At 41.3% G+C, this 25816-nt stretch overlaps 1 protein-coding gene across 1 annotated transcript in view; it reads left to right on the top strand.

Annotated features, from left to right (window-relative positions):
- bcap31 (B cell receptor associated protein 31) overlaps positions 1–25816 on the top strand; it is a 29527-nt gene continuing 3711 nt past the window's right edge. The window contains exons 1-7 of the mRNA XM_072713042.1: positions 1–159; positions 3276–3384; positions 3860–3960; positions 4213–4357; positions 12739–12874; positions 22691–22820; positions 23076–23176. Coding sequence (XP_072569143.1) covers positions 3293–3384; positions 3860–3960; positions 4213–4357; positions 12739–12874; positions 22691–22820; positions 23076–23176 — 705 coding nt within the window. The 5' untranslated portion in view covers positions 1–159; positions 3276–3292. The remainder of the gene's footprint in view (positions 160–3275; positions 3385–3859; positions 3961–4212; positions 4358–12738; positions 12875–22690; positions 22821–23075; positions 23177–25816) is intronic.

Here is a 25816-nt window from a genome sequence, read left to right as displayed (position 1 = left end):
CCTGTGTCACCCGGTCAGAGGTCAGGGTTCACTTGCAGCTGGATGAGCTGGCGTTTACATACAGGAACTATTTAATCAATTTGAAAGAGCCACAAAAATAGTGTACTTTGGAAAACCGATAGTCGCCGTGTTGTGGTCTGCATTCGCCATACACCTACAGTAAGTGCTATTATATGATTTATTCAGTGCGGAGGCGATACTGGTATGTGCTTTAATTTACTTACTGCCATCATGAGACACGTTTTTCTTGACGAAAGGAGAGTGTTTATGATTGTAGCAACTATAAAATAATCCAAACGGCTAAATATCCAGCTAATCTTTTTTGTTTAATAGGTATTTTGTATTATGTTGCTGGGTGATCCTGCTAATTCACTACAAAGCTGCTTGATGTAGACAGTTTTGCATTGGTTTGGAAAAAACTCAATGTCTGTGGTGAAAATTAAGTTTGTTAGCTGTATTTTGGCTCCAATTTATTAGTGCTGGAGTATAATGAAGTAAAGGGCAGCCTCACTTTCGCACAGTCTTAATGTTTAATGGGATCTATTGTTGGTGTCTAGCATGTAAGGCTCTCGTGTGGTACAGATGTATACCATTAAACAAATACAAATACAAAAATCAAATTTGTTTTCCAATTACATGCGTTAATCGGCCAGTCCGCATCTCCTCTATCTGTTAACATTAATGCTGCGCTGCTGCCGATATTATGAATGTGTATAACTAAGAACTTGACCGTGTTTTTTTTTTTTTTTAAGATAACATTTAATTTGTATATGAATATAACCCCGGGCATGTTTTAATGTGTAATAAGTGCAGGTACTCAGCACAAATATTTTGTCCAGAAATACTTAAGTTTTGTCTTTTTACCTGAACGTATAGGCTGGGAGTTTAATATGATTATTGTACTGTAATTGATTAAATGTACTGTGCCGACATGCCTGGCCATTGACATCATGATGCTGTACTATTTGCTAATCGATATATCGCAATCCGTCTGCTGGTAAGAGTCCAGAGAAATGCAATAGTGGACTTTCTTGTCGCCTCGTCCAGTACGGTAGGGGTTTTATGTGTTAAAGTCTGACTCTGTTTTCCTGCTCAACTAAATGGTTCATCCTTTAAATTTGAATCTCGTGCTGGTCTGATTTAAAGTGCTTCATGTAAGTAGGGTAAAGTGTGTAGTTAAAAGAAGAAACTGTTCACTGTTGAGATGATTTACTAAAGAAAATTAGTTTACTGTATGACCCAAGTATGAGTTATTTTGTCAAGTCTTATTATGCAGAAGGGAGTGTGTAGGGTAATTGACAGAATGTCATTATATTAGTTACATTATCTGGTTTAACCCTTGTCAAGTAAACTTATGTAGCAGTTAGTTATTCAATGGAAAAAGTTGCTTTTTGTGGTGATTCTCTCCCCTCCCCCCTAAAATGAATTGCTCAAAAAGATGTAAGCCTTTTCATCATGATGAAGCCTGTTAAGATCACCAAGATGGAGCAGCTGTCGGAAATACAAAAGAGGAGATTGCCTTTTTTCTGCCCCTTTAAAATGCTTTTCTTTACCTTTTGTTGAATTTTTGTCAGTGTTACTTTTTAAATATCATTCCATAATGCATTGATAACATTAAAATGAGGATGTGTAATGCTTCCCTGCATTTTCAGGATGTGTTTCTTATGACATTATATACTTTTATTTGAACCTGTTTAGGCAGTTTTAATGGGAAAACTTCATGAGGTGATTTTAAAGTGAAATGAGGTTGCTGTATTCATAGCGATCTGTATTTGCTGCTCATTACAATCCGTTTGAACAATATACCAAATAAATCTATATCTATATAACAAACATCATCTATTATCACTTATGTCAGTGTTTTCCAACCCAGTTCTCCGGGACTCCAGATAGGTGATAAAGGGAGCTGGGAGGGAGCAAAAATGTGAACTTTCTGGGGTCCCCAAGGACCGGGTTGGGAAACACTGCCTTAAGAGTCTTGGTAAGCTTTAAAAAAGGCAAGTTATATGTTGGATACACATTGTTCAAGAAGACTTGATGGATGATTTTTTAAAAAAAAAAATATAATAAAGAGAGCATTACCGTGGCTGAATGTGGACTCTTTTGGCTTGACATCACACCTTCAGGGCTGTGGTTTCTTGGTGGGGAATATCAATCTGTCTGTCTTTAGGCGTGTAGTAAATTGATGAATTTCTGTCTCAGAATTATGTCATTTTTATTTGCTTCCTGTCATGACCTGATACCCCCCGCCCCACCACCTTATCTCCAGAATCTCGCACAGTTGTACCTACTTTGGGGTAATAAATGGACGGCTGACTTTTTGTGCACACTCTTTCACTAAAATGAGTTGCTCCCTGTTTGATTATGCATGTCTAATGTGAATGGACCGATGTACTTGTCTGTTAATTTCCATAATGGTATTTGCAGTCATTGTGTTTGGTGGGAGACCTTTTCATTACAGCTGAAATTTTTGTCTTTGTTGTATATTGTGTGATCGCCGCGTCATGAGTGTGAACGACATTTAATGGGATAAGCATGGTTCTCCATCTTGGGTGCCGTCGCCACTTGTTCATAAACCAACTGCATGTGAAGGGGCTGTTCATGAAAAGATATGGATTTTCTCTTAGCTTGTTAGGCTGTCAATTCATTTATCAGTTACTTGCCATGAATATTGCCCTTGTCTTGTACTAGGAGATGTTTGTTTGCATGTTCAAGGAAAAAAACAGCCAACGTACCCTTTTCTTTTAAAATCCTGAGGCTTTGTTTGTTTGCAGAAGGGTGCATGCATATGTATGACCAGGCTGTGAATTTTACTTCTGTATTTGCTCTCAATTTCCCACTGTATGCTCTGAAAATTCTTAGTCCTACAGTAATGGTGGCCAGTCATAAAACGGCATAAAAAGTAGAACATTTTTATTTGGGCTATGTTGTAATGTTATGTGAAAATATGAATGATGTAAGGGAATGGATTTTTTTTGTGCTGTTTGATAATTTTAGTTCATTATGTTTTTACTGAATTTAGTTTTTAGGGTAATTAAGGCAATACTTACCAAAAAATAGAATTGTTTCTAAGCAAGATGTCAATGACCCTCCACCTCATTCTTAGAGTTTTTTTTTTTTTCTTTCTACTGATGTTTGGAAATATTTTGTGTCGCAATTCTGTTGTCATGGAAATGGTGGTCTTTGCAGTTCAGGGACCTCTTTTAAATGGGTTTACCAGCATCAAGGCTTCTCAGAGTTCATCGAGCCATTAATGTCTCTGCTCTCTTTACCAGGATCTCCTGCATTTAGCATGAGTCTCCAGTGGACGGCAGTAGCCACCTTCCTGTACGCCGAAGTGTTCGCTGTACTACTGCTTTGTGTACCCTTTATCTCCCCCCAGAGGTGAGAACATGTACTACAGTCAGTCATAATTCAGCAGATTGAATGTTTAAAGTTGTGGGATATTAAACATAGAAGACACAGAAAAAAACTATTTGAGTACTATTTTAAGTGTAAGCCCATGATGTAAACTTTTATGGGATTATAGTATATACTGGAAGGTGCAGTGGTCAACTTGGATCCCAGGATCTCTGTGTTTGCTGAAAGGAATGCATCACCATAGCCGGAGCACGAGGCTGTTTTTAATGTTTAATTCTCATCTGACCTATTTACTTGAAATGACATCCCCTGGATGTGAGTCCTTGTTTGACTCATCCATTGTGCTGTTATAATCTTGGTAGTGGATGATGCACCTAATTTATGAATTGTTCAGTAGCCTTTTATTGACCTTCTATTTAAACCGTATCTGACTCATTTTGCTGTGGATGGGAATATTGTGTGGTGAATCTGTCATTAAGGTTTTGTGTCTCCTTTCCAGATGGCACAAGATCTTCAAGTCGCGTTTGGTGAAAGCCATCACGACCTATGGCAACACCTACTTCATGGTGGCCATCGGTATCCTGGTCTTCTTACTCATTGGTGAGTGAGGCCGATTTTCCCAGATGTCATCTCGTCACCAGTAGATTCTGTCCCCTCTCTGTCTGGCGGAGCCCAGCAGTATTGGAGTCTCTTGTCTTAGGTACATAGAGATATGGATGGAAACCTTACAGTATCAACTGTAACAGTTGACCCTTGACCCTGGATTGTTGGGGGATTGCTGCCTGTCGGCACTGGCTCCTTCAGTGATGTCACAATCTCATGCCTGTCTGCTTCTTGCCCCCCCCCCCCCAGATGCTTTCAGGGAGGTGCGCAAGTACAGCGTGACAGAAAAAGTGGACCTGAGCAACAATCCAGTGGCAGTGGAGCACATACACATGAAGCTCTTCAGGGCCCAGAGGAATGAGTACATTGCTGGCTTCGCTCTGCTCCTTTGCCTGTGAGTACACTACTGACCCCTGCTGGCATCTGCTTAGTCTGCGCTTTGTTCCTCTGTTGCACAGGAGTGTGAAAGTCCAGCCTCCAGGCTGTATGTGACCCACAGGACAGCTTGAGCCGACCTATCAGGCGTTTCATAAATACAGAAAAGCAACTGTTACTCTTTTCCATGTGACAAAAAAAAAATAACATGAAATAGCAGGGCTGTGTATTGGCAAGAATCTGGTGATATATGTGTTATGACACAGGGATTATACACACATTAGAACATAAGAAATTTACAAACAAGTGGAGGCCATTCGGCCCATCAAGCTCATTTGGGGAGAACTTAACTAATAGCTCAGCGTTGTTAAAATCTTATCTAGCTCTGATTTAAAGGAACCCAGGGTTCTAGCTTGCGACACTGTAAGCTAAACTAAATGTTTTAGGAAAACCCGTCGTGTAAAGAACACACCACCATATACATGAAACGTGGGTTTAAAAAAAAAAAAAAAAGTTAACTTTTTTTATGCAATCAGAAGAGTGGGATCTGCCTTTGCACTTACCACAACAGTAACATTATTAGTCAGATAGCGATGACTGACCATCTGTTTTATAATTGCGATTGTCCATAAGTTGTGGTTGGATGTATGTGATTGGCTGGGAATTCTGTGAATGTGGGATTTCCTTCTTGCAATGTTATTCCATGTGGTTATGTTAACGGACAAAAAAACAACCTTTTTAGTTAGCATTGTTTTGGCAACATTCGTGAAACAATCCCCAAAGAGAAATGCTTTTCCTAATGATCTAACTTTGTATATAAACTGTTTAGAAAAGCAGAACAATCACTGCTCAGAACATAACCCTTTTGCCAGACTATAATTTGTAGCCCCTTGGTACCTTTTGTAAAATTCCTCTTTTGATATTTTATTTCTCTGTTCTGTTATTGTCTTGCCTTAATATTATTGGGAACAAGTCATTTTTTATGCTGGATATCTGTATAATAATTTGAAGTTACTTGGTTGATCTGGTACATTCTGGTATGATGTTTCTTTTTGTAAGGGGGGGGGGGGGGGGGAGTACCGCTAGTCAGCTAGGTTTGCTAATGCTAACGTTAGCGGTGCACCCTTACCGTACTTCCATCTCCGTTTACGTTGTCAGGGTTGCCAACCCTCATGCATCTGGCGTGACACTCACGTTTTCTGATTCTCACGCTCATGAAAGAAATCTTACGGCAAATCTGTATTATTCCAATATACAGTGATCCCCCGCTATATCGCGGATTATTCCCCGATGCGTCACAGATCTCTGCGTATCGCACACCTTGCTTGTGCTCCGATTGTTTTAGTTTTGTTTTAAGCCCTACGATGGCTCCCAAGCGTCCTGCATCTTCCAAGCCTTCTGGTAGTAGTGAGCCTAAGCGCCAGAGAAAGATCTTAACCATTCAGGAGAAGGTAAAACTCCTGGATATACTTCAGGAAGGACAGTGTTATGTGGACGTCGCTCGCAATTATGTCTTGAATGAATGGATGGTACGCTACATCAAAAAGGATGAAAAGAATATAAGAACACACACACACACACACACACACACACACACTACATAATTTATTATGTATATACATATCCTTAGCCCGACATCCACATATCATATGTGTTGCTTTAATAAATTTACATGTGCTTAAAGTGTGTGGGAGGGGTATTTTTAAGGATTAAACTATAAAAAACAAAACAAAAAAAAAAAAAACACCTATCGCTGATGGGTCTGGAACGCATCTTCCGCGATAGGCAGGGATCACTGTAAATCTAAAATTAACTGCATCAAAAGCATCAGGGTAGTTTGCAAACCCTACAGACTATTTGCAAGGTAATTAAACTGTTACATACATGTAATTGAGCGTGCAGACTTGTCTTGAATTCAAAATCTCATGCCAGTCAGATGATCAAAGTCGGTGACGCTGCATTGTTACGTTGGAGTGGAAGAATCAAATGGCAGAAAAAGGTTACAACACTGCCATCTAGCGGTCGTGGCTTTAAGAACGACACAATCAACCACAGTCTACCACGAATCTTTTCATGTAGTCTATTTAGTTAAAAATCCATACAGTGTTTTTGCCTTGAAGGATGTTATAAAAATTTTAATATCCTTTGATAGGAACAAAGTTACACACCCCTGCTGTAGAGTATGTTAGTCTTGGTTAAGAAATCTTTTAATTTTTCTTTTGAATCCCACATAATGAGTAAACAGCTTCCATTTTGGTTGCACTATATTAGAAAAAATGTGCATCACAGTAATATTTTTGTAATCCAATATTTGGAATATTTGTAAATTTTAAAAAAGAGTTCAAAATTTACTCAAAGTAAACTGGTGGTGTTGCTGCAGATGTGTTGAAACACAGCATTACTGGCAAATTTCTTGCTTTTGCTCAATATTATCTCTGTGGAATCCAAAATATTTCCATGCAGTTGAAGACATGTCTTTCGGTGATCTGTTCTTGTTCACTTTTCTCCTCCTCACTCATTTTTGTTAAATTTCTCACAAATGCGCCACATTGTCTGGAGTGAGTCAAACGGCAAGAATGAAATGATTATGAATGGCTCAGAGTGAGCAGAGCTTGCACAAAAGCATCGGCAGTAAACTTTGCGCTGATCTTGTTACATGTACTAGATAATCCTGAAAGGGAAATCTTGCTAAATTTTTTGTTTTCTGTGACGGAGTAAAAATGTTTTGGTGTAACTTAAGCATAACATTAGTTGGTTTCAATCCAGTTGACTAGCTCAGTCCTTGAAATATAACAATTTTCTGTGTATAACATGCAGTGTTGATATTAACACCATGTATTGTGCTGGCCTACTTTCTGGGTTCCATCAGTCTGTGTCATTCAGGGATGGCAGCTGTTTCACTGGTGGAAAACCTCAAGCTCACTTATACTTGGGCCAGTCCATCAGCTTACCAGAAAACACCAAAACGCAGTAACGTCTGCCTGCTCGAGGTACCCTGGAGGACCCAGCTGTACAATCTGGGAGAGCATGTGCAATTTCTCTGTAGTGGAACCTGGAATTTGTCATTTGAGTTTTCACATGTTCCCAGCCAACAGAATCGCATTCGGAAGGGTAACGCCAAATTGAGACCCTTTAGTCATCTTGATGTGGCACCGATGCAGAATTTTGCTGGTTTGGTTTAATTAAAATTTTAGCAATATGTTGAAACAGCGTCAGAGCTTAATTGTGAATGAAGCATGGAAGGTTCCAACAAGAATCTGTCGAAAGGTCTCATGCATGTCATCTAGCTTGCAGCAGTAGATTCTCACAAGTTGCATCCTCTCTTTGTGAGGTGAGGGGCTTGTCCTTAAGATATATATTTTGATGAAGGAGGAGTCTTCAAACCCATTTCTAGTGAATCTCATGTTTCATAGCATTACTGACGTTGCTGCCAAGTTTTCTCTATTTCAGACTCTAATAACTAGCTTTCTGGTATTAATCTACTCGCATTTCACTTTTACATCGTTGCTGGACACTATTTCCAAAAAAAAAAAAAAACAGCCACACATATCCTAATGAATAATACTGTAATGCTGAAATGGCAGAACTACTAACATTTAAAAGACGAAATTGAATTAACAGCCTTCAACTACCAAGGATGTGTTGGTATCTGAAATGAAGTCGTTGCACAGTTCAACTCCTCTCATTGTGCAAAAATAAAGTTAACATTTGTTTTTAAAACTGCAAGTGTGAGGGAGAAAACATAGAATGACACACTTTGAGTTCTTTACTCATTTAGTACTTTAATATCTCAGACTCTGCAGTCCATTTTGCATTGTAGTGTGCTTAACGTAGGCTAGATAAACAGCGTAATTTTAATCAGCAAATCAAAAGTTTCTAAAATGTAACATTTAACTACTGCCATCTGTCGGTGATAAACGGTACAGAAATAGATTAAGAAATCAATGCAAAGTTTCAAAATATTCATTTTCATTCATTAACCTTTATTTTACCAGGCAAAGCATTAAGAACAGTTTCTTATTTACAGTGACAGCCTGGCAAGTGCCAGAAAGCACTTAAAACAAAACGAAAACTGAAAAAAAGAATAAACTAAACAGTTTCATAGCTTTCTGTAATGCATTCCAGTCATTGGTAGCAACAGATTGAAATAACAGACCAGAGAAAGTGCTACTTTTAGGAGACTATATTCTAATATAAGAGGATGACAGAGTATTATATGTGGCCTGTCTGTAAATAACAAGCCAAAAGGTGTTTTATAGATGAGCGTAACCCAAGAAATGTTAAGACGAGTTTGCACAGAGGGCCGTTTCAATAAAGAATACAGGTGGCAGTGGTGTGTATTAAAGGGGGCATTTGTAACAGATTGAATATAGACAGTCGTGACAAGGAGTCTGAGTTTTCTGATCAATTGCAGTACTGATACCTTTTTTTTTTTTCTCCTTTTTTTTTTTCCTGGATCACTAGGCAGACCTACTTTGTGAGTGCCAACAATCATCTATGAATATGTTTTGTATCAGGTTTCAAGATATTTTATTGGTCTTCAATCTGCTTGCTAATTCAGCCACATCCAGTGCAAAGAACAATGTACAAAGGAATGAATGATGCTAGGGTGGCCCTGTGGTTAGCACTGTTGCCTCACACCCCCAGAGATCAAGTTTGAAGAGCATTTTCTCTGTGTTGTGCAAGTTTCTTCCTAGTACTTTTAATTACCTCACACAATCCAAAGATCTGTACTTGCGCTAAAGGCCATCTGTAAATGATTGTGTGTGTCCTTTGACCTGGCATCTCATCTAGTGTGCCTCAGCTCCGCCCCAGCTCCCAGAATGTGCTTTGTGTGATGGCTTTAAAGGTTGACCTGAAATACTTGCATGGGTGTTCCTGTTAGCCAGATCTTTCCTTACAGGCCGCTTTGGCAGCCCAAGTTGGCCAAGATCAATTATCGCCATGCTATTGAATGATTGCTGGCTTGTCTCTTAAATCGTTCACCCAGCACACTCCCATGCAGCGTGTGCTGAAATCATTGACATGTTGTAGAGGTGGAAAGTTCAGGTCCAGAATGTAAAAATCCAGACCAAGACTTTGTTTCAACCAACCAGTTGAGTATGAAGTCACCTTCAGAGTACGGAACTAGGTGGTTGAAACAAAATCATTGTCTGGATTTTTACTTTCTGGGCTTGAACTTCCCCTGTTAGGCATTCTGCTGCCCTCCCCCTGACCTTGAGCAGGAGATGGATTGACATGTAAACAGCAGACATGCAGTGAAAACAAGTAACACTTAGACGTAACAAGTTAGGCTAAGTGTGGGTGCAAGTAATATTGCAGCAGGCCAGATTTGGCTATTGTTGGTGTGGACAGCTAGAGGGAGGAAGCTTTTTGTAAATCCAGACTCTAGGAGTAAGAAGAATTTGTGGCCAGGTTGGTTTGGGTCCTGTAACATAATATTGTAATGTTACTTTGCTGCGGTGATACAATAAAAAACAGTGATGTACAGTGGTACCTCGGTTCTCAAACTCACTAGAACTCCAATTTCTTGAAAGCCGAACTAATCAGTTTGACCTAGAACTCGATCTGAATATCAGAAGTCGAACCGTGATCGCTGACCTAATATAAATTGTACGCGCCAGGAAATGAGTCATACTACAATGAAATTCTTACTTGAATGCCTTCTTCACAGATTGGACAATTAACCAAATAAAGCAGCGCAACATTAAAGTAACTAACAATAAATAAACCACTAACTTACGTGTACTATTAGAGCATTTATGTCATTTATTTAAACTTTATTTTACCAGGTAAATTAACTGAGAACCAGTTCTCACTGCTTTACGTGATATTCGGGAGAAATAGCAGATTACGCATCGGAACTGCCTGGGATACAAACATCATGCGTGTAACTAAACTCTTCAGCCAATAAGGGCAAAGGTGTGTTGTCACGGAGGCGGTTCCAGTTTGTGCAGCCGGATGAGAGGTCGCAGTGCATCTGACTGTAATGCATTGCGTCAGGATCAGGATGCGTTGCTTTAAGCCAGCGCTGTAAGCAAGTCAAACGCACCCAATGACCGGACTGGGGAAACCAACTGAAACGCGGACTTAATACAGAGGACTAATGACAACAACCAGAAACAGCTGATCACATGGGGATCCCACACGAGGTTAAAGAGGGGGCGTGGCACATGGAAGGAGCGGACGATCAGGGCAGGACAGGGGTGATGTTGGGATAAGATCTTTATCGTTTTGGAAGCCATTAAGAAAAAAATGCTTTTCTTGTTTTATCCTGTTTATTTTGTGTTTTAAATGCTTTAAAAAAAACAACACATTTTTAGGTGTAATTTTGGGGTTGCTGGGAACCAATTAATTGGTTTTCCATTATTTCTTATGGGAAAAATTTGATCAGAAATCAAACTTTTTAGGATTCGATCCGTAGTCCGGAACGGATTAAGTTCGAGAACCGAGGTACCACTGTGTATCCAATTGATGGACGGCCAAACTCACAACTTTCTGTATGGCCTCCTCTGTTTTGAGCTGTCACTCTGCCATAATGTAGTACTGTTGGTGAGGACATCTCCAGTGGTATCATGTTGGTAATTGACTTGCTTGTCCGTCACTCCACTCACAGGAGCTCACAGGCCTTGGAGCTCTCTCCACTTTGTTCTGTCTCAGATCTGGAGGCTAAGGAACCTGAAACCATTAACAGTTTCCCCTGGAGAACCATTACTGGTGATGGTTGGGAGTCTCCATGTTGACAATGAGGTTTTATTCCTGGTTTGACACCTGGGTTCTGCTTCTTAGGGACTGTGGGTTCCAGATGGAGCTGTTGAATCCCAGCTCCCAGAGTGTGCTTGGTGTAATAGCTTTAAAGGTTGACCTGAAATCAGTGAATAGCATACTTGCATGGGTGTTCCTGTTAGCCAGATCTTTCCTTACAGGCCGCATTGGCAGCCCAAGTTCGCTAAGATCAATTAACGCCATGCTATTGAATGATTGCTGGCTTGATCTGTAATCGTTCACCCATTTAAATGTTCTTTAAGCACCCAAATTCAGGTACAGTGATTCTCCTATGAAGTTGTTCATCCATCATCCATTTTCTGTACCACTAATCCAGCTATGTAATAAAGACCTATAGCGGTATTTCCCAACTGCTAAAATTATTATATTATCTATAGACCTCATTGGTTTTGCCTCCTGTTGTGAGCTCTTCTCATCCACTCAGATTTTGCCGCCCGGGATCCTGCTAATCTCCGTGGGCTTTGCAGTGTTCTTGAAAAGGACGTACTGGTGGGTCATGGGACATTTTCCATTCACAAGTTTTGTCGGAAGCGTGAAAGCCAGCATGCTGGATTGGGGGAGCGCTGTGTGGTGCTTTGAGTACTATGTTTCCAGGCCCCCCCATCTTGTGTACCCAGCTTGCATATTTTTTCCATACAGGGTCCCAGCCTTCTCTCTTTGAATGGCACCCTATTAATAGCCCTGTGGCTGGGTACTACCCCTACCCCGATGGTGGCCCTCTGCTCAGCCGGACAGCTGCGTGTATGAGGGTGAGAGTCCCATGTGACCGTGCACCCGGCAGGGACTGTTATATTTAGAAATTGGGGGGGGATGCTTTGCATTACAGGTTTGTCTCAAAGTTCATGTGCCTCACCTGCCTAGGTGTCCAGCTGCGGTAAATGTCATATTGGCCAGCAGCCGTCCTGCGCTTGGGGAGCGTATGTTTAGCCCCGACACCGTGCACTACGTGCAGCAGACTGCGGCATGCGAATGGCTGCTGGGAATTCAACTCTGCTGGGGGGGCGGTGTGAGTGACTTCCTGTGGGGGCGTCCAAGAGTCTTGTTGTGCAGAGCAACTATGCGCTGCGTGACTTGCACAGTGCTGGTATCGATAGTCATTTTCAGTTCAGTACATATGCTGATAAACTCGGGGTTAATGATGATTAGAACCCCCCGCCACACACACACACCCAGTATAGGACACATTGTGCCTATGGAGTGCAGCACAAGTATTTAATCATATTCTGCATATGAAGAACGATGACCTGGGACGATGAGCTATATTTGGTCTGTGATAAACATCCCCGTGGAAATGGTCGTGGACGTTACTCATGAAACTTGCTGTGTTTCCAGAAAATGAAGTCTTCCCCCCCCCCCCCACACCATTGTGGTCACGGGTTGGGTATGTTCCCTTTAAGACAAAGTTTGCTTTGCTGTACTCCAGTCTTATCTTTTGGCCATAGCAGCTGCTACTGAACCTTCTCCTGCCATAGCAGCTCAGTCGCAGGCTTCTGCACTGCAGGGAAAGGGAGCCTCAGGACTGAGACCTTGGGCCTGGCGTCTCGGCCTGGCGTCGCCTGGAAGCCGGTGCCCCTGACGAGCACTCTGAGACGGCCTCGCTTTTGTTTCCCCCAGGCTCCTGAGGCGCTTGGTCACCCTGCTGTCGCAGCAGGCCACCATGATGGCGTCCAACGAGGCCTTCAAGAAGCAGGCGGAGGGAGCCAGCGACGCAGCCAGGAAGTACATGGAGGAGAACGACAAGCTGCAGGAGGTAACAGCTGGATCCGCAGTGTACCCCGCGCCTTTATTACAGACACACGAGGAGCCGCAGTAAACACATGCACCAGAATATTCTGATGACCCATAAATAAGGCCAGAATGAACAGGGCTGCATAGGATTACATTTTCCTTCCTCTTCTCTGATGACTTGCTACCACCTTGAAAAGATATAATGTTGATGCCAGTAGTGAGGATGAAAGAGGAATCATTCCTGGAATAAGACTCTGGTCAGGCCCATGTTACTAACCTCGGCATAATGTGGCCAAAAATGTGGAGGGCAGAGTCCTATCATTTGCCTTCGGGAACAAGGCAGTGGGTCCAGCAGTCTGCGGACCCCAGATCTCTTCACTCCATAGTGACCCCCCCCCCCCCCCCCCACTGACCTTCAGTGGTGGGCACAGCCAACCAGAAAGTTACCTTTTACCGCTGATCTGCTCCAACGTTTCATTCAATAATGCTAAACCAATAAAGCACAAATACAAAGCCGTCCGTGAAGCTGCTTGAGGACTACAAACATGGCGCCCTATACCCAGAATTAGGATGGAGGCTCTTGGCTCTTTATTGGTCTATTGCTCTGTCAGTCAGGACTTGGAAAATACAACTGGGTACTGTATCACGAAGCAGGATTTCTTGCTTAGACTGATACCTTGTCAGATTTAAGGTAGTCTAGGTTAAGTGTAAGTTAATGAAGATAAAGTCCATTTAAACTAGGGTACCTTAAATCCAAAAAGTCCAGCTTCATGATACAGACCTCTTAGCTCAATATACCTCAGTTTTAAATTGACTTTATCTTCATTCACTGTACAATTAGTACAGACAACCGTAGATCTGACAAGTCATTGCCTCATCGTCTCTTGTGTTATACATAGTCAGCCAACCGCTAATGGTTTTCAAAGTTTGCGGAAACACTAATACGCTAATGAAAAAGTTAGCTTTGCTAATTAGAGGTTATTGAATTAGCAGAACCATACCCACAATTTCTGACCTTTTGAGAAAAAGAAACTGAGTAAATTTATTGTTCCTTGCAACCTGAAACTTCCTGCAAGGTGGTGGATTGATTGGCTGGATGCCAAGCTGAAAGAAACGAAGTGATATCCATAATTAGATACGACGTCTTGCCTCAAAAATGGAGTCCAAGACACATGAGATTCCTCGGAGAAATAGCGCAATGGAATACGCACGGGGTACGGTTAAGGCGTCTTTGGTCATGTCATTTAAGATGCTGGCCTTCCTGCGCAAAGGTCAGCGTGTTTGGACTGTTCTACACGACATTCGGTGTGCACATGCTGCAGTTACTCATGCCTGTCGGGGGGGGTCAACACTCAACTGGGATGGTAACTGCAACTGGGAGCCCAGCACACTGCTAGAGCCTCATCCTACAGCTGACCACAGTTGTTCTGACTTGAAACCGATGCGGTGAATTTCAGTGGAATTTTCTGCAGTGTGGCCATCTGGTACAATTGGGAGACAGATATCCTGCTCACCTACTATAAAAATTACCACCATGTTAGTACTTGTGGGGGTGAAAGTGTCTGGACAGTTTCAGCCTTTAGCTGTGTTGTAATTTTCTGGTGTTTGCGTTGAACAGAAGGCATGAGGTTTAATGACTTCAGTTTACAGTCCACTGGGGAGAGACTCGGACCTCAAGGCAGCAGGTGTCCTCCAAGACATTAAACAGAGGTTCCCTTTATGCTCAGTAGTCAGCTTCACAGATGAGGGCAAATTGTAGGGCTCAGGAAGTCGCACAGAGGAGGGTTACACTAGGACCTCCAGACAAGAGGCCTCATCTCCCCGCAGATATACTTCACCCTCTGTCCTGCCGCTGTGGTTATTGCAATAAAATGACATGGCAGATAGGTGTGGCTTGGGCTACATAGTGAGCGATATGCCTCTATCCTCACTGATGGGCAGCATTAGTTACAATATCTACGTCTATCTGTCCACATTGGGGCATATGAAGACATCTGCCATACGTGTGAGTTACTCTGACAAAAGTCACGGCAGATGATCCCCCGGTATGGTGGGCGTAGCACCTAGACGTACCCTGTTAACACAACTGTTCCCAGCGTAACGGGTGGGATTAATTGGGTTGAGCTGTCTTGGTGACATTATCTGGTGTGAAAGATGCACAGCATTTATTGCCTCTCTTCTATCATTGTATTGGTTTGGGCTTCAGTTTCAAATACTGCTATTTCCAGAGAGAAGTCCAATATCTTTTGGGGTAGCTACCAAGAGTATCTTCCGGAGCAGCTGTCGGTGTGCTGAAATTTGAGGAAACTCAGGGGTTAGAGAGCAGGGCAGGGCAGGGCAGCTGTTTGAGTCCTGTAAGCGCACCATGAGCTTTGACTCTTCTGTAATCTCCTGGTTTCACTGACACCCATGCTGCTTGAAGGACTGCCCACTGAGGTGGGTACAGCCACGCATGTACTGAGGAATGTAGCTTTTTTTGGAAACGCTTCACTGTGGGACCCAGTACCAGTATCATAATCATGCCAGTGTCCTTCACAAGGGTGGACTAGTGCTCTTACCATCTGTGCTCTCGCAGGGGGACCCCTCCCCTCAGGTCTCAGAAAGATGTTCTGTCTGCTTCTTCGGACCTTATGGAGACCCCTCCGTGGCTGTCACGTGGCCCTGAGGAGAGACTCATACCCCAGCATGGAACCTGTGGCATGAGCACATCTCCTGTGAAACCAGAGACCGCACATGTGATCCTTACTCTGGCCCAGTAACAGCCACCGTGGCAGTGGTTTCTGGCATTGCATTAGTGTGAATGTCTTAGGTGTAGCTTTGAGTGCTCTTCCTGTTAAACCAGTTAGCGTAGCCAGTGATAGCATGTGTGATAGCATGATTTGATTAGAAGCCCAGTTGTGTGATTTCTCCCATGATGCCAGAGATCTTCCCCTCCAATTTCTGATGATGATAAACCTGGCGTTTATCATCATGTTGATGAAAGGTGAGGTGTTAATAAAGACGGCCTCATGCAGCCTTATGACATGCAGACCTATTACACTAATCAGGCATAATGTCATATGAATAAAGGTACATCTGTCTGTCCCCAATGGAAATGGAGATTGAGCACAAGGATAATACAAAAGTGCAGAATACTGTTAATTTTAAAGAAATTAATAGATGAACTTCAGGCAGAGCTGCTATCTGTTGTGTGCACACGGAATCAGGCATTAAGTGAGCTGTGGTCAGCATCCCTAATTCTTTCCTTTTTTATACCAAAAGAAAGTAGGTAGACATTGAGACTAGAGGGTCAGTGTACGCATAATGGTTAACAGCGCCTCCTTCAGAGATTGTCAATGGTTTGACACATTGACTTGTTTCCAATTCATTAACCTAGGTGTGTGTGTGTGTGTGTGTGTGTGTGTGTGTGTGTGTGTGTGTGTGTGTGTGTGTGTGTGTGTGTGTGTGTACGTACTGTATATAATTATTAGGGCAGGGAAATGTATTGAATAAATGTATTGTCGTGCGTTAATTTTGAAGTCATGATGTTTTTAACTTGATCACATTACGCATGCAATACTTTGGTACCCAAATGGGAGAATTCTTTTTTGTAAACAACGTGACTGTTGCTCAGAATCCCAGAAGGTAAAACCAAACCGTTCAGTTGGTGTCTCACAGGGAAGCTGGTTTTACTTGTTTCTTTTGGTTTAAAAAAAAAAAAAATAATAAAAAATACCAGACAGGCATGCACAGGATAAAAAATATTGTTTGCAATATTAGATTTATTTTATCGAAGGCTTATACCGTAAAGATCTAAAGCTTTTTTTATGTTATGTGTGTGTGTTCAGTTCTCAGACTTCACTTTTTGGACCAATTTGCCAAATAGATTTAGGAATTTAGATCAATCACGTTGGTGGGATTAAATAGTGTTTCGATCAGCTTGAGTGCATGCGATTATATGCCATTAATCGTGAAGATGTCTGATTTACGAAAAGTTTAACATCCCTACTTATAATCTAGTTCCCTCTCTTCTCGTCTGTTTATTGAGGCTTTTTGAAAGCATTGAAATTCAGCTTGTACTTATTTGTAAGTAGATTTTTTTTTGTTGGAAATGAATAATCTGTACAAGTTTTAAGTTAAACCATTAAATATTTAAGTGGGTAATTTTCAAAAACTTTTTTTAAAAAAAAGTGATTGGTGTTTTTTGTATAGAGCAATTGTTATTGCCTTAACTTTTTAGGTATGTTAAAATTTGTCATTTGTTGCTGAAATTCAATGTGTGTTTTTTTTTTCCTTTTTGTAAAAACCATTTTCTCCAAATATGTTCTTTGGTAAGTAGATTAGTAGTGTGCCTAAAATATTAGAGATGCGTTTTGTGATGCCGAAAATTTAGTAATCTGTATAAATGTGGCATTTCCTTATGTTTAATAAACATGTCAGAATTTAAATTGCAACAAGTATCACCACACCACCAACATCTTCTTACAGGATACCCACGGTCATGGAAAACCTGGAGAAGTTTTGTAATTTTGAAATAATTTTTCCAGGCCCTGGATAAGTTTTGGAATTCTTGTATAGAGAGGAAAAGTTTTGGAAACTAGCCTTGCTCATTTTTTCCCCCACTTCGTTCCGCAACGCGCTAACAGAAATGTACGAGTGGAAGTCAATAGTTAACTACCTTGGTAAACATTCGTTTCCGCACAGATTTTGCGTATTTGAGATCGCGGCTTTTCCAGTTATGGTTTTATTTTTTATTTTTTTTGCACGTATTTGAATTTTATTGATCAGTTTCCTGTTTTTGACTCCGTTTGCCTCTACCAGTCATAAGGTACATATAATTTTAATATTGGAATTAATTTTCTTAATTGAACACTATTTGTACATTGGCGAAACTAATGCCGTTCCAACCAATCATACTGAAGTCTTTCGAAGGACAACTGATACCCAACAAATGCGCAGCAAAGTTGAATTAGCAGAGTGTGCCGCAGGCTGGTATAGTAATATCCGTGAGTCATGGGAGAGATCGGCGCTCCCTCAGAGGAAACTTCAGGTGTTGCTGAGCTGTTGCTTTCTTCACCATCTACACCATATTTTTAAAAATGAGATATTGTAGGTAAGGCACAAAGACCTTGGTTGCGTGTGCTGTACTTTGGCAATTTAAAGTCTGGCACACAACACAGTGGTGCTGTGTACTGTAAACAAACTCGTGCCAACTAAAACTGGAAAAATGGCAAACTTTGTGCCACTTGATGCATTGCCATCCAGTAGACCATACAGAATACGACAGTTTACAGTCAGATACCAATAATTAGGGGTTCCAGTTTCAATCTGAAGACGTATGAGACAGAGGCAGAAAAACAACCCAGCAACAAACAAACTATCGGCGTCTTCTGCTGTTGCGTCTTATCAGGGTTATCGTTAAAAACTGATAGTAAAACCTTTTTCGTAAACTGTAATTAAATGAGCGACAAAAGCTAAACTAAACTAAAACTATAAATATTGTTGCCAAAACTGACTGAAATTAAATAAAAGCAAATGTCAAATGCTTTCTGTTACCATTTTTAAATATTTTAGATGACCATTTATAATACTTGCAACTGTATCTTGACCATTTTGAGTGCATAATATACATTGCGTATTCATGTTGAATTCTTTAAAAATACACGGGGTTTAATAATTGTTTAAAAAAAAAAAAAGAAAAGAAAACAGTGACATTACAATGACCGAACTGGGGAAACAAACTGAAACGCGGACTAAATACAGAGGACTAATGACGACAACCAGAAACAGCCGATCACACTGGGATTCCACACGAGGTTAACAATGGGTCGTGGCACACGGGAGGAGCGGACGATCGGGGCAGGACAATTACTATTTGAAACTGCGTGATTGTCAAATCAAAGCAAACTTGTGGGTTTTGGAAAATTTTCTTGTAGTACTGGAAAAGTTTTGGAAAAGTCATGGAAATTTATTCTGCCAGAACTGGGGGAACCCTGTTCTTACTTCACCACCTTCTTCTCCGCCACTAAAGTGTTTATTGCTTCTATGATTTACTACAACAGTAGCATGTGATGTGCTCCGCAACTGAACTTAATAGGCATAAGGATACACCGAATGTGTACAGACTCCTAACTGTTGGGAGTCAGTTCACGTCAATATATTAGCTGCCCTGCTAATCTGCTGACCAAATTGTGGGCGTAAGTAATCGTCTGTATAGTATCAAAGCTGGCATCCTGACAAATGTTTCACCCGTCATCAAAAGCCTGGTGATTATCGTGCATGTGCCGCATAATTGCGGTTATATCGCGACAGCCCTACCCAGCCCTAGTAATTATACCCACATTCATATTCACATATACTCCAATGAACAAGGGGTGAGGTGCTCAGTCACATCCCTTGTATGGGGCTGTGTAGCTGTAGATCAAACTTGCTGGCTGTCCACATGATGCAGGGCTTTGTGTTGAGCACTCGGCACCCTGTCGCCGGTTTACGGTTCTTTGCCACCTCTGACCGCTCTCTCTAGGCTTTCACCATGGCTGTTTCCAAGATGCTCTGACCCAGTCGTCTGGCCATGATGATTTGACATTTGTCAGAGTCACTTCGGTCTTTATCCCTGTCCATATCTTCTGCATTCAATATGCTGGCTATGAGTATTGAATGCTAACTTGCCTTGTAGTGTATCCCAGACAGTGACACGCACTGTTTTTACCGGGTAGCCAACATTATTCGCTTCGCGTGCGGATGGTCATAATGTTTTGGTTCTTTGGTGTATATAAACAAAAAGCTGTGTCCCAAAAAAGGTAACTTTTAGTTTCTGGTTTAATATATGGTGCTATCTGTATTAGACAAAAACTGGAAGAGCTATTTATAACTCCTGGAGGCTTTTGTCCTTCCTTTGGATTTTCTTCTAATAGGCGCTTGCTTTTAAGTAGGTTAGGCTTGATTGGTTATGAAATGGCCTTGGAGAGGAGGGGCAGACTGATGGTGAACCAGATAGTCGGCTCCTTCCTCCCTCAGGAAAACTCTAACCTTGCTTGACTGTAAACAGCTCAGGCATGAAAGACGTCAATGTTCATCATTTTTGGGTGTGTAGAGGGCTATAGAAAGGCCTGAAACTTTTTAACATAAAGAAAAGTTGATGAATGATGATGTTTACCATAGTCTGACCTGAGCGAAAATGTGAACTGCATACTTTCTGTGTAAATATGACTAGATTTGGGACAGCAAGTGGACTGTTTGGTCCTTTGGGATAACAAGTCTGGTGTTAATACTGTCTAATTTCAGCATTTACTTCTAATGAAAGTACGCATAGAGACAAAAATAATGTTATGTTTTTGAAAGCTAGTTTTATAAATTACTGTTTTTAATTCATGACTCAATTTTGTCATTTCCACAGCCATCTGCTGCTCAGGTTATCTTTAGGAATATTGAATAGGCAAACAAGTGTTCTATTCTCAAGTATACTGCTTTTCTGTATCATTTATATAAATGTATATATATTGTGTGTGTGTGTGTGTGTGTGTGTGTGTGTGTGTGTGTGTGTGTGTGTGTGTGATGAACATTGATTCCAAAAATTATTATTCAGAGAGAAATGTAAAAATTGGAACCTTGAATAATCCAGATAAAATTATATATAAATCATTTATTTCATTGGTTTTCCTTCTTTAGTTTTCTGCCCTATGATCACACTTGTGTCTGTTCTGCCCTATGCTCACCTTGGTCGTTTGTCACTATCCATCCATCTGGTGATGCAGCAGGAGACCTGGAGCCTCTCCCAGGTAGCATAGGAGACTAGGCCTGACTTCACCCCGGATGGGATGTCAGAACATCAGGGAAGGCACATGTCAGGGTGGGATTCACATCCCTAACCCTCTGGCAGCAGTGAGGGGAAATGAAAGGGACTCTCAAATGGAAGGAGAACGCATGGCCGCTGACCTTCTTAGATCTGGCAACAGGCACCAAAGATGGATAAACAATGAAACCATTTACCATTATTAGGGCAATATTTAGAAACTTATAATAACCAGAACAGATGTACATCTGTCTTTCCCAACATACAATAACGAGGATTTTTTTTAGGTGGAACTTGAAGAGAAATCCAAGTGTCATAGCTAGAGAATTGCAGTATTGATTGCATCTGGACATAAGTCTTCTGCCAACAGGTTGCCAGTGGAAAGGTTTCCAGAAGCGTTTATTGTGAACAGTCGACAAATGTAAGCACTTGGAGGCTGCCAAACGGAATTGGCACTGGGTGTGGAATCTGGTACTATGCTGAAGTGAGTCTTTGATGAAGCACGTCAGCAGTGGCTTAAGCTTTGGATGGATTCTGTAGCAAACAACATGACCTAATCATCTGCCAACCGTTAGTTAGTCCGTGGTACAAGGTACTGGGATGATTTAAAAATTATTTTGCTGAAACCTCGTTCATTGTTCATGACCTTGGTTTTTGTCAGAAAATATCCCTGGCACCAGTCAAAATCAGCACTGTGTAATATTACAAAAATCTGCATAAAATGTGGTTGGTTTATTGCATTGAATCACTGGTACGGTAGATATATGAAGTGTGTGTGTATAAATAATATACATATTATACATATAATATACATAGTATATAAATATATATAAAAATGTCTCCTTTACCTAAAGGTTGTCAGTTGTGATGTAACGCTTTTGCATGATAACTGTTTATGCTTCTCTGTATTGTGCAAACATCAAAATGGAGTTTCTACCACCCTGATGTGTTTGGATACCACCATGGGAAAGTCAAAAACCCTGGAATAATATGCCAGTATTAGAGCCTGGTCGTCACGCTGTTTGTTTTGCCTTTTCTCTGGCTGCTGTCTGCCAGACTCTCAAATAGGGTGACGGGCAGCTAGTTTATGAACATGATGTTTCACTCTCTCTATTCCAGATGAGAGATTTCTGTTGCCAGGTTCATTGTCTATTTTACTTCAGTGATTTATTACAAAATCGTTTGGCCTTTATGACGTTTTCTTTGTCACACGCAGCACCTTTTTACTTTTCATTAGGGTGGGTGGACGTGGAAACTAGAATTGAGTGTTTCGCTGTAGACCATAGACTGACTTTCCACTGTATTATACTGCTGCTCTGGTAACTGACAGGTAGCCCTGGAGCCTGTTTGGTTTTGGGCTGAGCAAACTGCGGACAGCTGAGGCTCCAGTGAGCTACGCCGCAGTTCTAACCAGTGCAGAATTGGGTTTGTTTGCATGAACCGCATGGAGTTTGACTGGACATGTTTAACAGAAAATGGTATCGCTTAAGATACTTAACTGTTCCTCAGTCACTCTTATTTGTGTCTATCACCTTTAACAAGTAAAGCTGGGCAATTTTGTGAAAGTAAATGAGAGAAATTGATGCGATTGTGTTAAAATGCGCACTGAAGGTCTCTGTAGAAGAGATTATAGACAGACTTCAGAAAGTCATGGGTAATTTTTTTCCAGAAGTGTTACACAAGCGGTATCATTTGGTATCATAAGGTTACTCAGAAAGAGAAGCCAGAAAAACAGAATAGCAGCGGACTTTTGATTCTCCTCCAAAAATAGCGCTCAGCAGATGGCTTATGGGTCAAAAATGCATGATTTTATGGTCACTGTGTCGGCTCAGCTTGATGATGTAATGCTGTATTCAGTGACACAATGTGTCTGAGGAAAAAATACATAATTGAGGTAGGCAATATCAGACCATCCCACGGTTACAGTGATGTCCGATCCCACACCGGTGTGCAAGAAAATCTCCTGTTTGAGGAGCTTCTGGGAAAGTTTTGTAGGAAAACTGTTCACCCTGAGAGCGAGTGAGTGAAAGTTAGTTGCCAGGCTAATGGCTACGCATTTTACCACAGAAACTGCGTGAGGCTGGGATCCCTGTTCCTGAGCTGGGCAAGAAGGCTGGAGGAGGAGTGGAGGAACAGAACAAGGCTTTGAAGGAAGATGTGAAGAAGCTGAAGGAAGAGCTGGACACCACTAAAAAAGGTATGGGCAGTAAGAGGAGCCAGGAGCGGCAGCTAACGTGCACTATTGGGGGAAAGTGATGATGTAACCAAGTGTATGCATTTTGAAATGTTTGTAGTGAATATTTTTCTGCCTTAGATGGATTTTAAGAAGTGGTCATATCACATGCTACATTGCTGCATCCTCCAAATTATGACTATTATACAGTTTTATCGTAGAAACGTAATGATTTGTTGTGAAGGATTTAATATTAATTTGGTAAAATGTGTGTGTCAGCCCTCCAGAAGTCAGAGAGTGACGTGAGGGCTATGAAGAAGCAGTCTGAGAACCTGACGGTGGAGTATGACCGCTTGCTGGAAGAGCACGCCAAGCTGCAGGTCGGTAACCCTGGGATGCGGATGCATCTGCAGCCTTTGGTATCACTACCACCTCTGTGGTAGATGTGGTGCCCACCCAGACAGCCATCTCAGATACACTGTCAAGCCCTGCGGGGCGGTAAGCGTAGTGCTGATTGCTATGTATGGTTCAGAACAGGGTGTCCTAATTCCTGTTCTCATAACCCAAATACCGGGCTTTTTTCCCCCAAGTCTTTAATTAAGACTGAGTGAAATCAGTGAAACGATATTAAAACCATCGTGATGTAAAATGGTACACTGTATCACAGGCATACCTGGAATTTTGCATCCTTTTTAAGATATTAAAGGTTTTTACTACCATTAGCAAGAATTTCTCCATACTGAAGTCACTTTTTTCCAAAGCTCTTCACACAGCAAGCGCAACAGTGGTCTGTCTGGACTAAACTGTGCATCATTTTTCATTGATTTCACAAATGCATTCTATAACCACATCTTAGAAAATTTTGGGATTTTCTAACTCGCCACCAACCAAACGTTGTATTTAGAACCCATTTTCCTCATGCTAACGTGGTTTTAAAATGCGTTCTAACCTGAATTACTACAGTTTTCTACTTCTCCAAGTCAAATATATTGAAAATATAAATAATAAAATGAAAAATATTAGACCAAACGATGAACACTTCTGATTACCTCTTCACCCGAATATCCATCCAGGTGTTTTATTTTTAAGCTGGTTACCATACAAAAAAGAACGATTTCCATTATAAAAATGGATCATGTAGGTAAAGTTTTTAGAGGAAGGAGAGTGGCAGTGAGAAGAGAATGAATGCATGGTAGGAGAAGTGGAAGAAACTGGAAAAAGAACAACAGCAGGTATCCCAGGCCAGAGCTCCCAGTGTGTGCAGCAGCATCCAGTGGTGGGCTGGTGCTGCATGTACTAGTCATTGACCCATACAGCCCAGGTCCTAGATGATCTATATGGAAGACTTGTGCCAGCAGAGGAGAAAAGACGAGTGAGAAGAAATGTCACTCTTTGCTGTTGTAAGGGCTAATGTGGCATTTCACTGCTCTGGCATATCCCAAAGTCACACTGATTTATAGGACACAGTTCAAAACATTTGATGGCCAAAGTGTTGTACAGGGTCACTAAAAAGGAAGAGATAAAAATCAAGAGTACAAGAGAAGGAAAAAAATCATCACATAATCACAAAGAACATGGAAACGTGAGATGTTTGGTGTATTGACCGAGGGGAACATGTCAACCTGGCAATAATGATTTAAAAGCTAGAGAACAGAATCCCAGGCTGGCCTCCCTTCTCCTGGCACCATACTCCCCCTTCCTCAACCTGAAACTGAGGAATTCCTCTCTACATGGATATGAAAGTATGCAACCACGTGACCAAGTGAATGCCATGAATGCAGGGTGGGTGAGGCATGCTACGAGACTCTCTCAGATGTATGTATCGCCAGACAGGAACCTAAATGTGGATGGCAATATGGCAAGATCCAGATGAGAGGGTAGATCAGCATTGTCACGTGCCTATATAATGTCTGTATATTAAGGCTCGGCGGTATTCCAGTTTACCATCATTAAATTTAAACGATAGGAAAATGAGAAACTTCATTAAACTGTTGATGAGGAACATTGAGAGTACAGATCTGCCTATTAGATCATGGAAACTAATGCCGTTCCAACCAATCATACTGAAGTCTTTCGAAGGACAACTGATACCCAACAAATGCGCAGCAAAGTTGAATTAGCAGTGTGCGCCGCAGGCTGGTATAGTAATATCCGTGAGTCATGGGAGAGATCGGCGCTCCCTCAGAGGAAACTTCAGGTGTTGCTGAGCTGTTGCTTTCTTCACCATCTACACCATATTTTTAAAAATGAGATATTGTAGGTAAGGCACAAAGACCTTGGTTGCATGTGCTGTACTTTGGCAATTTAAAGTCTGGCACACAACACAGTGGTGCTGTGTACTGTAAACAAACTTGTGCCAACTAAAACTGGAAAAACGGCAAACTTTGTGCCACTTGATGCATTGCCATCCAGTAGACCATACAGAATACGACAGTTTACAGTCAGATACCAGTAATTAGGGGTTCCAGTTTCAATCTGAAGACGTATGAGACAGAGGCAGAAAAACAACTCAGCAACAAACAAACTATCGGCGTCTTCTGCTGTTGCATCTTATCAGGGTTATCGTTAAAAACTGATAGTAAAACCTTTTTCGTAAACTGTAATTAAATGAGCGACAAAAGCTAAACTAAACTAAAACTATAAATATTGTTGCCAAAACTGACTGAAATTAAATAAGACACAAAACAAGACTGACTGAAATTAAAAATAAGACACAAAACAGCATTCTAGTAATTGAAACTAAAATGTATAAAAACTAAATGAAAAATGTCGTTTAAATATAAGTTGTTAAAACCACACTAATGAAGCTGGATTTCAAAATTTGAAAATAATAAACCCTGCAATGGGTCTGTGTCCCGTTGTTCCCCGTCTTGCACTCGTAGCCTCCGGGACAGGCTCCAGACCCCCGCGGCCCTGAATAAGACAAGCGGTTTCAGAAAATGGATAGATAAATCAAACCTATAACTACGCTGCACCCTACGCCCAGTATTAGTATGATTTTTCTTTTTATTAGAATTTCC

The sequence above is a fragment of the Paramormyrops kingsleyae genome, chromosome 6, assembly GCF_048594095.1.
Source record: "Paramormyrops kingsleyae isolate MSU_618 chromosome 6, PKINGS_0.4, whole genome shotgun sequence".
Classification (NCBI taxonomy): Eukaryota; Metazoa; Chordata; class Actinopteri; order Osteoglossiformes; family Mormyridae; genus Paramormyrops; species Paramormyrops kingsleyae.
The sequence above is the reverse complement of the archived record's forward strand: the minus strand, read 5'-3'. Positions and strand labels throughout refer to the sequence as shown.